Here is a 16,058-nt window from a genome sequence, read left to right as displayed (position 1 = left end):
ATCTTTGTAAAAATGGTAGAAAAATCCCAGATTTAACCCCTGTAGTAGAAGAGGTGCCAGCAAACACCAGAGCAATGGGAAGGCAGTTTCACACCATGATAATGAGAGACCTATGAAATGGTTAAAAAGTCTTGAATTATCAGTGCTAACAAACCAGCCAGTTTTGGAACCCTCCCCCATAGAAAGCAGATTAAATGGCACTGCTTTAGCTGGTTTTTTTTGCCCTTTGAATTTTACATTCGGAGATTTTCTGATCACAGATTTTGCAATAACAGAAGCTGCGAATTCCTCATCAGTCATATAATACAGAGCCTAAAATCCAGTAGCTTGTCCTTTTTTGAGTACAGGAAAGATAGAATACCCATGCGTGTGTTGCCTGCCTTTCACTGGTCCCCAAACCAGCATCATTCACCCATTTTATGATGTCATACAGTGGTTCCACTGCAGACAAGTATTCTGGGTCATCACAGGCAAATGAGCACTTAGTGGGCGTGTCACTATTGGCTTCCTACCTTAGAATTTAGAGTACCTACCATGTCTCCAAGATGGTTCATCCCCAGATCGTAAGAATGAATTCCCATGGTGTGCTCAAGGTTATGTAGTGTCACAAACTTCAGATTTTTTTCCCATATAACCCGTCTCCTGATGTCTTCTTTCTAAAACACACGCAACGAAAACCTTTAGAGCCAGCTTGGGTTAGTTATACTCTGTCCTGTGACCTTACATGTGTACAAGGTGTGCGGAATGAATATTAAATACCTCTGGTTAATGCTAATTGCAGCATAGTAGGAAGTTTCTCTCTCAGGTCCCCGTCTTATCTTAATCTGTCTGTTTTATTATTCTCTACCTTTATTGGTTAAATAAATGTGTTACTTTTGGATTTCATCAGCGTGCTTCATATGGGTTTTCTTTCTATTTTGTGTGTATGTATGTATGTATGTATGTATGTATGTATGTATGTATGTATGTATGTATATTACTAGCTTATGATATGTGCACAAGCCAGTACATAATTTATAAGTAGATACATGTATACATGTAGGGAAGACCTGTAAGTGTACAGTATCTTTATGTTCATATCCCCCACAGAGCTCCTCATACTTCCTCCCAAACCTGGCCCTACTACCTCTTTCCACATTACTGTTGGAAGTGCTATTTTTCAACCAGCAGCCCAAGCACACTGCCTAGTGGTCACACTACTCCTCTCACATTCAAAATGTTTCTAAAACCTGTCGCTTTTTCCTCCGCAATATTAGTAAGATACGCCCTTTCCTCTGTTACTCGACAGCTAAAACTCTGACTCAGGCCCTCATTCTCTCCCGTCTCGACTACTGTAACCTCCTGCTGTCCGGCCTTCCTGCCTCTCACCTGTCTCCCCTACAATCTATCCTAAACGCTACTGCCAGAATCACTGTAATCTTTCCTAGATCTGTCTCAGCGTCTCCCCTGCTGAAATCCCTCTCCTGGCTTTCTATCAAATCCCGCATCTCGCACTTAATTCTCCTCCTCACTTTTAAAGCTTTACACTCTTCTGCCCCTCCTTACATCTCAGCCCTAATTTCTCACTATTCACCATCCTGACTCTTACGTTCTGCTCAAGGATGTCTTCTCTCTACCCTCTTTGTATCTAAAGCCCTCTCCTATCTTAAACCTTTCTCACTGACTGCCCCACACCTCTGGAATGCCCTTCCCCTTAGTACCCGACTAGCACCCTCTCTATCCACCTTTAAGACCCACCTTAAGACACACTTGCTTAAAGAAGCATATGAGTAGCACCGTGGATAATACTAGACACATGATACATAAAGATTGGCCCCCTGCAGACGCACTTACCAAAACGCCCTCCTACTGTCTCTGTACGTTCTCCCTACCTAGCAATTAGATTGTTAGCTCCTCGGAGCAGGGACTCATCTTCCTAAATGTTACTTTTATGTCTGAAGCACTTATTCCCATGATCTGTTATTTGAATTATTCGTTATTTATATGATTGGCACGTGTATTACTGCTATGAAGCGCTATGTACATTAATGATGCTATATAAATAAAGACATACATACATACATTGGGACGTTCAAGGTGTAAGATAGAGTCGGTACCTCGTTTGAATACAGCTTGGTGAAGCTTTTCTTCCATAACTGCCAATGCTTATCCAGTGTAGGGTCAACGAGGGCGTGTACCGATGCGATTACAGAGGCGGCTAACAAAATACACGTCAAGGACTTCATCCTGGAAGAAATACGAGATGGAATGACGAGTAAAACAACAGTTCCTGAACAGTTACAATGCAGTAGTGGCAGCAAACGTCCATTTTTCTGCAGCTTCTATAACCAAAAGAATAGTCACTGGTAAAAACATTACTCACACACTTCTTTCAGATGTTTCTCATGCCAGAAGGTTCGCTCGATACACTGGCAGAGACGTGCTGGATTGAGGACTTTAACTCCGTTGTAGCGGATTTTTTTCTCCTTTAGATACCCCTTCTGCATATAAAGCCCTTTGCTGTCTTAAGCCCTTTCTACCTCACTGCCCCACACCTCTGGAATAACCTTCCCCTCAATATCCGACTAGCGACCGTGTCTCTTAAAGGAGCAAAACATGTGAAATCTTCTATGTTTTTTTTTTAAAAATAAATCAGTTCTGTAGTATAAGATAATAGTGATTTTTTTTCATTCTTAATGCCATTTTTAATGAGTTTTAATATACTGAGCAGCCTTCGATTTCTATAGCAGGGTCTAGCACACCACCCCAACAGGGTAAGATCTTTTTAACACTTTCCTGTTTGTGATAATTTGTTGCCAATTTTCCCAGCAGTTTGAGCTGCAAACTGCAACAATAGTCAATGTTATCTTAATAATATCCGGATACATTGTAGCTGTTGAGTTGCACTGACTGAAGGATTGAGTGAAACGGAAAGGCGCCATTTATTTAGGCCCCCAAGCAGGATTTTTACAGATTTAGAATAGGAACACCAAACGATTGCCAGTTTGTGTAAGAATGTAGAATTATAGATCGTCACATGCTATACATATATAAAAAAAGAAGAAAAAATAGGGGGGAATGGACAATTTCTGTTTTAAAGCTGCATACCTAGCAACATCCTACATGTACTTTTTTTTAAAATAAATCAGCTCTGTACTATGAGAAAATACTTATAGCATTTAAAAAAACCCAACAACTCTGAAAGGCATTTTTAATGTATTATAATGTAACTAGCATTTTTTGTTTCTATAGCAACCATTTACAAAGTCACCTCCCCTTCTTCTGAAACAGGCTCTGGCACACCTCTTTTTGAGCCCTGCCCTCTCTCTAGCAGTGCACCCATTGTATCTAGTGACTGCCTGGTCACATGATCTTCTCCACAGAACTTTGCATCTTTGGTCCTCTTCACTTTAGTGAACCCCCGAGCCGAATCTTTGCCAATCGACCACAGGAGAACGGATCGATCGGAAACTAAGCTAATTACTTATTATTGTGTGGATTTTATTTGTGCATATATTAAAGGGATAAAATAAATAAAATCAAAACAGCAGCTTTGATTGCTGCTTTAAGACCCATCTCAGAACACACCTCAGTAACGAAGCATATGAGAAGCTCTGTCACTGATACTATACACCTCATACATCGACCTTGATCCCTTACAGACACACTTACCAGAGCACCCTCCTACTGTCTCTGTACGTTCTTCCTATTTACCTCATAGATTGTAAGCTCTTCGGAGCAGGGACTCCTTTTCATAATGTTACTTTTTTGTCTCAAGCACTTATTCCCATTGGGTTTATATTATTGTACATGTACTACTGCTGTGAAGCTCTGTGTACATGGATGGTGCTATATACCGTAAATAAAGATATACATACAGAATGCCAGGACAGCATGAATAGGGGAAGCAGTGGTGTGTGGAAATGTCTTGCGTCAGAGAGGAATGGACATAATGCAGAATAAAACACATTCACACTTAAGAAGAGTCTCTATAGGAAGTGCTTGAAGCGGATTTAAAAAGTTTGTCAGAGTAATATCCCCCTTAGTGATATTACTTGATTGTTGATGGTTAGAAGGCTGGAATATATTGTTGATAACCTTCCAGAAGTTATCTGGGTTTGATGTATTCTGGAGGAGATTGTCAGAGTAATATTGTGCTTTTGCATGTCTTGTTTGCCTTGTGCACGTTCTGAAGGCATCTGTAGTGAATAAGATCCTTGGTAGTGCCAGTTACTTTGTAGCTTTTCCACAAGGCATCCCTGAACTGGTAGAGTGCTATAAGGTCAGTTGTAACCCTTGGAAGGTGGTCCCCCGTACCCTTATTCTACGTCGTGGGGCATGGGTATCACAGAGTTTTAAGAACTCGGATTGGAAATAGTCGAGCGCAGAATCGGGGTCGGGAATTAAATCGATTCTGTGCCAGGGCAGTTGGTAAGGTCTGCCAGAAACTGTTGTGGGTTAAAGTTGCTAAATGTTCTAGTTAAGGGAACTTTAGGGCTTAAGGGTGGTTTAATTTTCCTTACACAGTACACTATTGCATGGTCACTGAAAATGTCAGGAAGGATGCCAGAGGATTGGATTCTGCTGGGATTTGAGGAGAGAATCCAGTCTAGCAAGGAATGGGTGTGCAATTTCAGATTTGTCCTTGTGGGTTGGGAAATGAGTTGCGATAGGTTAAGTAAACTGTGATGTATGTATGTATGTCTATATTTATATAGCGCCATTAATGTACATAGCACTTTGCAGCAGTAATACATGTGACAATCATATAAATAACAAATAATACAAAAACAGATCATGGGAATAAGTGCCTCAGACTTAAAAATGAACATTTAGGAAGAGGAGTCCCTGCTCCAAAGAGCTAATAATCTAATTGATAGGTAGGAAGAACATACAGAGACTGTAGGAGGGCATTCTAGGAAGTGTGTCTGCAAGGGGCCAAGCTTTATGTATCATTTCTCTACAAAGTTAGAGAAAGATGGAGGGTCCTAAAAAATGATTACAGAGATCTAGGCCAAAAGCTTAAGGCAAGGACCTCCAAGGTAGTATTTTCTGAAATACTACCAGTGCCATGCGCTACCGCAGGGAGACAGTCAGAGATCAGGGAGGTTAATGGATGGCTAAGAAGGTGGTGCAGGAAGGAGGGTTTTGGGTTTTTAGAGCACTGGGACTCCTTTTCTAAGAGGTGCCATCTATATTCTAGGGACGGATTGCACCTCAATGAAGAGGGATCTTCTGTGCTAGGGGGGAGAATGCTAAAAAGGTTGGAGGAGATTTTAAACTAGGATGGAGGGGGGAGGGGAATGAAACAGATAATTAACTAAATGGAATAGAGGAGGATACAAGGTGGTATGGAGGTAGAATGGGGGCAAGTGCGAGTTTGACAAGCAGTGAGATACCCATAGTAAATACAGATAATACTAGAAAACTTCTAAAGACTAAACCAAGTGGGCGCAGAAAGGAAGAAGCAGATAAGATAATAGTACAGGCTGAAAAAAACCTTAAATGCATGCTTGCTAATGCAAGAAGCATGACAGATAAAATGGGGGAGCTTGAATTAATAGCTGCAAGGGAGCAGTATGATATCATAGGCATTACTGAAACATGGTGGGATGAAACTCATGACTGGACAGTTAATTTAGAGGGTTATTCCCTTTTTCGAAAGGATCGAGCAAATAGAATGGGAGGTCGAGTATGTTTATATGTTAAACCGGATCTAAAACCTATTATAAGGGATGATGTTTATGAAGGGAATGACGAAAATGTAGAGACTTTGCGGATAGAAATTAGCAGTGGAGATAAAAGCATTAAGAAAATGTTTGTGGGAATATGCTATAAACCACCAAATATCTGTGAGATTGAGGAAGCTAAAATACTTTTGCATATTGGGAGAATCCTTGATGGAGAAGGATTTAGGAGTGCTTGTAAACTGCAGGCTTAGCAATAGTGCCCAATGTCATGCAGTAGCTGCAAAGGCAAACAAGATCTTATCTCGCATCAAACGGGCAATGGATGGAAGGGAAGTAAATATAATTATGCCCCTTTACAAAGCACTAGTAAGACCACACCTTGAATATGGAGTACAATTTTGGGCACCAATCCTAAGAAAATACATTATGGAACTAGAGAGAGTGCAGAGAAGAGCCACCAAATTAATAAAGGGGATGGACAATCTAACTTATTAGGAGAGGCTAGCTAAATTAGATTTATTTACATTAGAAAAGAGGCGTCTAAGAGGGGATATGATAACTATATACAAATATATTCGGGGACAATACAAGTAGCTTTCAAAAGAACTATTCATCCCACGGGCAGTACTAAGGACTCGGGGCCATCCCTTAAGGTTGGAGGAAAGGAAATTTCACCAGCAACAAAAGAAAGGGTTCTTTACAGTAAGGGCAGTTAAATTGTGGAATTCATTACCCATGGAGACTGTGATGGCAGATACAATAGATTTGTTCAAAAAAGGTTGGACATCTTTTTAGATGGGAAAGGTATACAGGGATATACCAAATAAGCATACATGGGAAGGATGTTGATCCAGGGATTAATCCAATTCTTGCAGTCAGGAAGGAATTAATTTTTCCCCTTAATGGGGTTTTTTGTTTGCCTTCCTCTGGATCAATAAGTAAGTATAGATATAGGATAAAGTATCTGTTGTCTAAATTTAGCATAGGTTGAACTTGATGGACGGAAGTCTTTTTTCAACCTCATCTACTATGTAACTATGTGTATAGTATTAGCCATGGAGCTACTCATAGGCTTCATTAAACAGGTGTGTTTTAAGGTGGGTCTTAAATGTGGATAGAGAGGGGATGGGAATTCCAGAGGTGTGGGCAGTCAGTGACAAAGGTTTAAGGTGGGAGAGGGCTTTAGATACAAAGGGGGTAGAGAGAAGACATCCTTGAGTGGAACACAAGAGTCGGGATGGTGCATAGCGAGAAATTAGGGCTGAGATGTAAGGATGGGCAGAATAGTGTAAAGCATTAAAAGTTATAAGGCCAATTGGGGCACTGTTGCACAGAAATTCCTATTGAAGTCAAAGGGAGTTTCTATGTGATAGGGCCCCAATCTGCATTATCTCAATGTAATACATAACCACAATCACATCCTTTACAGCCAATTTACACCTGGAATTGTATAATAGATGGTTTACCTTAGGCTGTCTCAGAACTGCAAAAGAAGCCTGTTCCCTCTTGTTCTCTTCCAGTTATTGTCTTGAGTGGATGAGAGGTACCGTATTATGCTGTAATATTTATAGGAATGTGATGCTTGGACTTTAGCCAATCAGGGTGGCAAGTGAAGGAACATCATTTATCCCTACATCTGTTGACACAGAGCTAGCTAATAAAACAAGACAATACATATCATGCACCCAGCTTACCAATGCCAAGCAACTATACTTTAATGATCATATGTGTCCCCCCTTTGCCTTCTCCATCAGTAAGCACACCCATCACCCCACTGAGGAGACACACAGATTTTCATTTGCCTGCGCTATACCTGGAAAATTGCACATAGACATGTTTGCCCAGGTGAACAAAGACCCCATCAACCCATTGTTTAGACTTTAATATGCTTACTTGACTAGACTTTTTATTTGATTACGTGACTATGGAAGAGGGAAGGAGGGAACCTTTGGCCAATGTCCCTTTTGGGGGCGACATCCTATGCTGTCATCTGTCACTACTTAATGGTTGTATGGCCCCCATTTTCCCTTCCCCTTTAGTACCCACCTCCAGTACCCCATGAAGGAGACAAACAGTGTTTGGATTTGGCAAAAATTAGATCACAGTTGTGTTGATAAAGGTATACCAGTAAAACCAGCCAGCTCAATATTTTCAAGAATTGTTATTTTGAATTTAGGTGAAGGATTGAAAAGAGATAGCCATGCAGCTTGTCTCCCATCTTCCAATGCCAACTAACTAGCATGAGGCCGGGTCTGAGGGGTTACTATGCGGTTAACTCTCCATCCAGATGCCCCACCCCAGAAGCACTTAAGAATTGCCCGATTCCCACAAGGCTGGTTCCGTGTCTTAATGGGAGGACTGGACAGGTCTCCTATGGGGACAGCTTCCTTAACTTTAAGGATTTACAGTTCCGTCGGGGACCCGGGTGTAGGGTTTTGGAGGTAAGGAAAGGATCTCTTACCTCCTTGTATGAAGCCCTCCTTGATTCCAGGTCCTGCTCTGAATTGAATGTAGACCGCGCGTCCGCGGTGAAGGAACAGCCCCTCCCCCCCCCCTGGGTGGTGCCGCCGACAGCAGATAGTGATTGCAGTAGAGACAGTGGATGTCAGGGCACTCAAATAGGATCAGGAACAGCCAGATATATAAGAAACTTGATAAAAAAAGGGTACCAGCATGTACAAAAGTGAAAAAGGCTTTATTTTGAAAAAAAAAGTGGGTGGTAGACAAGACAAAAAAGTCCTCCCACGCGTTTCACGCAAGTGTTACGCTTTGTCAAGGAGTGTTGGCTATCTTCAACCTCCACTTTCTCGCTTCAATTTCTGCCTAACAATTTTTGGTTACACAATAAAAAAATGTTAAGGGGGTAACAAAAGTGCCAAAAACCCTCCACCGTACCCCATACATCACCAACGGGCATGTGGGCTCTTCCTGTCTGGCCGGCAATGAGACGCCAGGGGTGAAATTACAGTGAGGCCTCCCCCCTCGGCAGCCCCCTTGCCATGTGCAGCTCGCACCGGCCCCCAGCCGTACTCCATCCCAGACCGATATATCGCGGGCTGTGCTTCCTCCCTCAGTCCCCTTCTATTAATAATTTATCTTTATCACAGTTCACCATTTATTTTCTCAAAGTTTACCATTAAGGTATCTTTATTGTATATGTGTACATTATTTGACACTTTAATTTTATGGGAGTCTTGACATCCCCCTTTTTCACTAAAGTATTTGTCTTTTCACTAAATTCACATCGGTTTCTAATGCATCAGTGCTATTATTTGCAGCCTGATCTCATTGCTTGCTGTGGCCAAATAACGCACGCGGACAGCCTCCTATGTGAGCTCGTGATGAAGCACGCTGTTGCAAAACGCGCTGAGGTCACGAGAGGCTGTTCGCGCTGAGGTCACGCTCACCCATTGGCTGGGACAGAGGAACCAGGAAGCACGAGCGGAGGAGAAATCTGCTGAGTGCAGGGGCAAGACCGGACGCTACATCAGCGCCAGCCACGGCCACCTGCTCTGCAGCTTATGCTCAGTATCTGTCCCCCCTTTGCCATCTCTTTAGCTACTTTGCTGCAGTCGAACACTGTAATTGAGTGTTTGCTCTGTATATGCAGCTGCAAGGGGTTCCTTAAAGTTGAAATCCATGAGACAGCACGAGGGCGGATTCCTTGCTTTTCGTATTTGTTCTGGCAAAAATTGACTGATTTCATGCAAATGTTTATAATAGAAAAACGAATGCTGTTCAAAAACAATGAATGACTATCTATGTGAAAAGGCAAAAATTATTTACATTTATTTTTGAAATAGCAGAAGAATAAGTTATGGAAAAAGGAACATCCAGAAAAAGATTATCACCAGTATAAATAAAAATAATAATAATAATAATAATTTAGTGTCTAACAAGTGACTTAGATGGAAAACCCTTGGCCAGCTAATAGATAAATAATAAAAAGTCAATGACACTGCACAGTGATGAAGGGGTTTGTACCCCAAAACGTTATGCCTTTCCTGTGCCCCAAGAGTATGTTTTGACAGTCTGTATATTGTTCTGTAAAGTCCATACGATTTGTATTTTGTTCCACATTTTGCGGATTGTCTCATTTGTTTTGTTTTATTGTCTTATTGTGTTTTTCAAGTTTACATTTAATTTGGGACATTGTGGTTTATATACAGAAAGTGAGGACATAACGCACATTTCAGCAAAAACAAAAAAAACCCAGGCTTCCTATGTCAGCCGTATACAACAGTATATATACAGTGGTGTGAAAAAGAAAGTACACCCTATTTGAATTCTATGGTTTTACATATCAGGACATAATAATAATCATCTGTTCCTTAGCAGGTCTTAAAATTAGATAAATACAACCTGAGATGAACAACAACACATGACATATTACACCATGTCATGATTTATTTAACAAAAATAAAACCAAAATGGAGAAGCCATGTGTGAAAAACTGTTACGCCATTGCTGCCCGCAGACCAGACTCGTCCCTTATACTGAGGTGGGGACGTATATGTGCGCGCACCCAAAGCAGAAGGAGCGTGTCCGGAGTGTGGTGTTTTGGCGTTGCCAGGTGGGAATAGGTATAGCAATACTTGCTGGTACCAGTACAGAAGAGACAGAGTTGTTTCCGTAAGCCAAAGTCAGGGAAATAGAGGTCCGGGAGGTCGAGGTCCAAGCTGTGGTCGAGGGAGGAGAGAAGCTGCAAGGTCAAGGGAGCCGGGGTCCAGAGCCAGAGAGGAACGTCCACCAAGCCAGGTCGCAACCTGATTAAACGAAGAGCAAAGGGAGAGCCAGAATAGACGTCCGTAAGCAGAGACTATGTCGAGCGATGTGGGAATGGCAAGACAGGCATTATATAGGGCGGCTGGCGAATAGGAAGAGGAGGCAGACCTGGAGGAGTGCATGGAGCTGCCCTGGATAGGCTGCCTAGAGAAGAATACAGGTGAGAAGTCTTTGGGCATGATTGTAGGCTGTGTGTGTGTTGGGGGCGGGGCCTCACTGCAGGAGCAGTGAATAAATTAACTAGATCCGGCGCATGCTCCGTAATGAGGGGAAGCGCGCGCCCATGAGCAGCAGCAGCCACCATAGAACAAGCCACCTGCGGAACAGCGGCCACCTGCCGGGGACGAGGAGGGAGTCCCCCAACCACAGGAACCAGATGGGACCAGCGAGGGGGACGCCCTTCAGCAGCAGGCGCAACATGAGGTGAGAGGAGGTCGCGCTGCGGCCGTCGTGACCCCCGAATCCTCACAAAAACTAAGTATACCTTATGATTCAATAGCTTGTAGAACCACGTTTAGCAGCAATAACTTGTAGTAATCGTTTTCTGTATGTCTTTATCAGTCTCACATCGTTGTGGAGGAATTTGGGCCCACTCTTCTTTACAACGTTGTTTCAGTTCATTGAGGTTTGGGGGCATTTGTTTATGCACAGCTCTCTTAAGGTCCAGCCACAGCATTTCAATCGGGTTGAGGTCTTGACTTTGTCTGGGCCATTGCAACACCTTGATTCTTTTCTTTTTCAGCCATTCTGTTGTAGATTTGCTGGTGTGCTTGGGATCATTGTCCTGTTGCATGACCCAATTTAGCTGTCAGACACACGGCCTCACATTTGACTCTAGAATTCTTTGGTATACAGAGGAGTTCATGGTCGACTCAATGACTGCAAGGTTCCCAGGTCCTGTGGCTGCAAAACAAGCCCAAATCATCATCCCTCCACCACCGTGCTTGACAGTTGGTATGAGGTGTTTGTGCTGATATGGTGTGTTTGGTTTTCGCCAAATGTGGCGCTGTGCATTATGGCCAAACATCTCCACTTTGGTCTCGTCTGTCCAAAGGACACTGTTCCAGAAGTCTTGTGGTTTGTTCAGATGCAACTTTGCAAACCCGTGCTGCTATGTTCTTTTTAGAGAGAAGAGGCTTTCTCCTGGCAACCCTTTCAAACAAACCATACTTGTTCAGTCTTTTTCTAATTGTACTGTCATGAACTTTAACATTTAACATGCTAACTGAGGCCTCTAGAGTCTGAGATGTAACTCTTGGTTTTTTTGCAATTTCTCTGAGCATTGCACGGTCTGACCTTGGGGTGAATTTGCTGGGACGTCAGCTCCTGGGAAGATTTGCAAATGTCTTGAATCTTTTCCACATTTGAATAATCTTTCTCGCTGTAGAATGATGGACTTTAAATTGTTTGGAAATGGCCTTCCCAAATTGATGGGCAGCAACAATTACTTCTCTAAGATCATTGCTGATGTCTTTCGTCCTTGGCATTGTGTTAACACACACCTGAATGCTCCAGACCAGCAAACTGCTAAAACTTCGGCTTTTATAGAGGTGGTCACACTTGCTGATGATCAATTAATCAAGGGCATTAGATTAGTAGCACCTGTCTGCTACTTAGCATCTTAATTCCTATGGAAGCAGTAAGGGTGTACTTAGTTTTTCACACATAGCTTCTCCATTTTGGCTTTATTTTTGTTAAATAAATCATGACACAGTGTAATATGTCATGTGTTGTTCATCTGAGATTGTATTTACCTAATTTTAAGACCTGCTAAGGAACAGTTGATTGTTATTATGTCCTGATATGTAAAACCATAGAATTCAAAGAGGATGTACTTTCTTTTTCACACCACTGTATACATCAATACTTAACTCTCCAACCCTTTTCGGAAGTGTAATCTCCCTGAATAAATTGAGACCACAATAGTAGGGAAACTACTTGAAGGTTTAATACTGGATAATATTCAGGATAATATATTACACTGTGTGTTAAAAAAAACCTCTTTACTGCCCGCCAGAGATCCTCCCCAGCTGGCTATTGGCTGTACTCCCCCCACCCCGCCATAAAAGTGGTTAGATCCTTATTAGGCTAAGGCCCCGGTCACGGCGCTGTAATGCGCACCCGCGCTTTTGGCTGCGCGTTCCGGCGATTCCCCGGTCTGCAGCTCACTGCAGGAGCAGAGACCGGGGGGGGGGGGCGTGGTGGAGGAGTGACGGGGGCGCGGCCATGACGTCACCCGGCAGGTTCGCCCTCATTGGCTGAACCACCGGGGGGCGTGCCTAGTCGCTCGACGCGAGTTCCTGCTCTCAATTCTATTGAGAGCAGGAGTAGCTCTCGCGAGAGAGCTGCGGCCCCCCCTCGCAGCGGGCCCGGCGCCATTGCGGGGAGGGCTCTCGTGAGTGAAGCGTCCACCACAGCAGACGCTGTAGCAGGCAGCGGGGGCAAGGCCTTAGCCATCCTTCATCTGCACTCCACCCCCCCCTGCTCCCGCTACACTAAACTGCACGTCCCCCCACCACTGGCAGCTTAGGCCCAGACATACAGCTAGCACCAAGCCTTCCCACACTGTTGATTGGATATAGCCGTGTCAGGCATACAGTACAGCGGTGCCTCCAGCCTGCCAATCTGTTCTTGGGGTTTTACCCAGACCCGACCGCAAAGTCGGCACCCACATATTCACCCGTTACGTGCATCCCTGAGCTTGGCTGATGCGCAGTTTAGCTACCCGGGGGACCCACCACCCAGGAACCGATTACCCTGGGGCCGACACACCCACCCCCAAGCTGTGACGCTTCCCAATGAGAAACAAAAGACCCCTTGTCTATTCTTGTAAGATCCCCTTGATGTTGCTTAGGAAAACATTTATCCCCTTCCCAGACATGTTCCCACCGTCACTTTGGTGCCAACTGCCGTCCTTTGCCCTGATCTCTCCGTGTTTCAGTATCTTCCCTTAATTATTATTATCATCATCCGTTTTGTGCTCCCCTGATACTGGAGTTGAGAACACCTCTGCTGGGGGTAGTTCCCGAAGAAAGTGCCTGGATAATTTAGTCTTATACATCACCTGTCATACCCTTTGGTGCCAACTGCCGTCCTTTGCCCTGATCTCTCTGTGTTTCAGTATCTTCCCTCCCCAAGAGAGGAGGAATTTGCCCATTGCCCTATTAACTTTCCTCCAATTCAATTTCTTGACCCCATCTTCTTTGGCCCAGGTCGTTCCCCCCTAGATGCAGCAGGACGACATTGGGTTTTACCTTAAGATCATTCCAGCAGGTTCCTCGGTTCCCAAGCAAAGTCATCCTCTCTTTCTCCAAACCCAGTAATGGAATGTGCCACTGTTCCCTGGCCCTTTTGCGTTCCCAATGAAATAATGAGTGGACCACTATCCACTGTTCCCGGGTTCTAACGCTTGTGCCTGATGGAAGACCTATAAGAATGTTGGATCATGCATTCATACTGTAGCACCCCTATCCCCCCCCCTCCGGCATGAGGGATATGGTGAACGTGGAGAATGGATGGAACACAAACAGCCTCTGTCACATTAAACAGGATTTGTGTCTGAATAAAGGTGTAGGTGCTCAGCGGGTTACCCGTGGCATCACAGGGAAGATATAGTAGATCCGGGCTGGCTTGTATAGAGGAGCTGGTGCAGGAATAAAGAGGAAGGTGCCAGGAATGTTGAACTTGGTTTATTAACAGGGAACACTTCCTCCATTGCATTATACAATCTTGAATAGGCACACTTGTGAACAGGACAGGGTTTAACATATCCAAAAAGGTTATTTCAGCTCTTAGCACTATGTGGCTCATCTCTATAAAGAGCCTTTTGCCCTGCTTGACACAAACCCACTATCCTATATTCATTAATTGTCAGCAGCCCACCCAGGCCTGTTCCTAGTCCTGCGATGGAGACTACTCCCTCATGTTGTGTAATTGCTTTTGTTCCTTTTCCTTGGGAGCCCCCAATACTGGGATACTGTCCCTATGCTAAAACCGATATAAAGGTGTCCTTTGCAGGTTAGGGGAACCGGCAGACATCCCTAAAGTCCTCCTGCTATTAAGGAATCCTTTTTGGATGTTAAATGGGGTCTCCCACAAAATGGTGGCTCCCCACCTTTTATACCCAGGGGGCGTGGGAAATAATGTACCCCTGTCACTGGGAAGAATATACTTTGCAGAAGAATCTCATCTGTCATGGGACCCTTCCAGTATCTTCTAGAAACAAGGCAGTGCCAGACACTGAACTTTAACTAGCAACATATTAGATTATAAAATATAATAAGGCAGGCCCAGGAAAGGATTAACCCCTACACTGCCTTCATGGACCAACACTGACTGTAGAGATTTCAAGCAGGGTGCTACAATACATTGCCCTTTGGCTCTGATGTATGTCCTATATGCATTGGACTTCCACCTCCCCAGTTTTGTTTTGCATTTGTGCATACTTGCTTGGCAAACCTCGACCAGCACCTCAAGCCTTTCTAGCGTTATTGGCGCCCTACGATCTTCTCTTTTGGTTTAGCCTTTATCCCAGCCCATGAGGATTCTCCTCACTATAAAACTTTTTGTTATGTGTTTGCGCTCGTTGAGCTTTAGTAAAAAAGCCAAACCTGCTAGTGATCACTCTCATCAGAATATGACGTCAGATGTTTAACCTTGATAGGCTCTACGCCGAGGGGAGCTGGCCTGGAGCTGGATTACGCTGCTGGCTAGCAAGGAATGTCGTCATCGCGAGGGTGGTGTTCTTGGTCCAGTGCCCCACTCCTGGAGGGGCCTGGACTCCCATGTAGTAGCAAGAGGTGGGGTCGTGCCCTCCTTATCCCAAGCCTGAGCTGCAGGCCCCCAGTCCCTGACCCAGCCCGGAGTGATGGGGGGGTGAAGGGGGCCTGGTGCTTGGAGTGTCAGTGTTTCTTCCAGCAGGGGGTAAGGCTGGGGGAGTGGGCGCCATTGATCGTTGCCCTGGTGGAAAAGTCCTGGGATGGGTCGGAGAAGAGAAGGGGACAGAGGAAGCACAGCTCGCAATTGTATCGGTCTAGGAAGGAGTATGGCTGGGTGCCAGTGCGAGCTGCACAAAGTGGGGGCTGCCAAGGGGGGCTGGCCTCACTGTAATTTAACCCTGGGGTCTCATTGTGGGCCTGGCTGGGAGAGCCCACATGCCCGTTGGTGATGCAGGGGGTACAGTGGAGGATTTTTGGCACTTTTTTAACCAACAATAACATTTTTTATTGTGTAACCAGAAATTGTTAGGCAGAAATTGGAGCGAGGAAGTGTAGGTTGATGATAGCCAATGTGCACCAGCAAGCAACGACTGATAATGCCTTATCCTCCAATGCATGTTCCCCCATGGTAGACAATCATTTGAGTTGAGCAAACATGATTCAACCATAGTAGCTGCGTTCATGTGCTCGCACTGTCCTTATTAACTGAAAATAGCTTCTACAACAATTTGTCGATTGAGATAGAAAGTGGGGGTGGGCAGAATGGCAGACCCGTTTTCTGCTCCCCTGATACCGGGGTTGAGATTATCTCTGCTGGGGGTAATTTAATCTCATACATCACCTGTCAGACCCGGAGGAAATACACCAAAAGGCTTGATTAGTTGGA

General features: G+C 44.2%; 1 protein-coding gene across 2 annotated transcripts in view; it reads right to left on the bottom strand.

The window, feature by feature from the left end:
- Nucleotides 1-7,267, bottom strand: part of LOC142476735 (cathepsin S-like) — a 28,464-nt gene extending 21,197 nt beyond the window's left edge. For both annotated transcript variants that reach the window (XM_075581896.1, XM_075581897.1), the window contains exons 1-3: nucleotides 7,136-7,267; nucleotides 2,097-2,226; nucleotides 534-656 (exon numbers count right to left, since the gene is read on the bottom strand). In XM_075581896.1, the coding sequence (XP_075438011.1) occupies nucleotides 534-656; nucleotides 2,097-2,225 (252 nt within the window). In that variant the 5' untranslated portion in view covers nucleotide 2,226; nucleotides 7,136-7,267. The remainder of the gene's footprint in view (nucleotides 1-533; nucleotides 657-2,096; nucleotides 2,227-7,135) is intronic.
- Between the last annotated feature and the right edge of the window lie 8,791 nt (nucleotides 7,268-16,058).

The sequence above is a fragment of the Ascaphus truei genome, unplaced genomic scaffold (assembly GCF_040206685.1).
Source record: "Ascaphus truei isolate aAscTru1 unplaced genomic scaffold, aAscTru1.hap1 HAP1_SCAFFOLD_1672, whole genome shotgun sequence".
NCBI classification, from domain to species: Eukaryota; Metazoa; Chordata; class Amphibia; order Anura; family Ascaphidae; genus Ascaphus; species Ascaphus truei.
The sequence above is the reverse complement of the archived record's forward strand: the minus strand, read 5'-3'. Positions and strand labels throughout refer to the sequence as shown.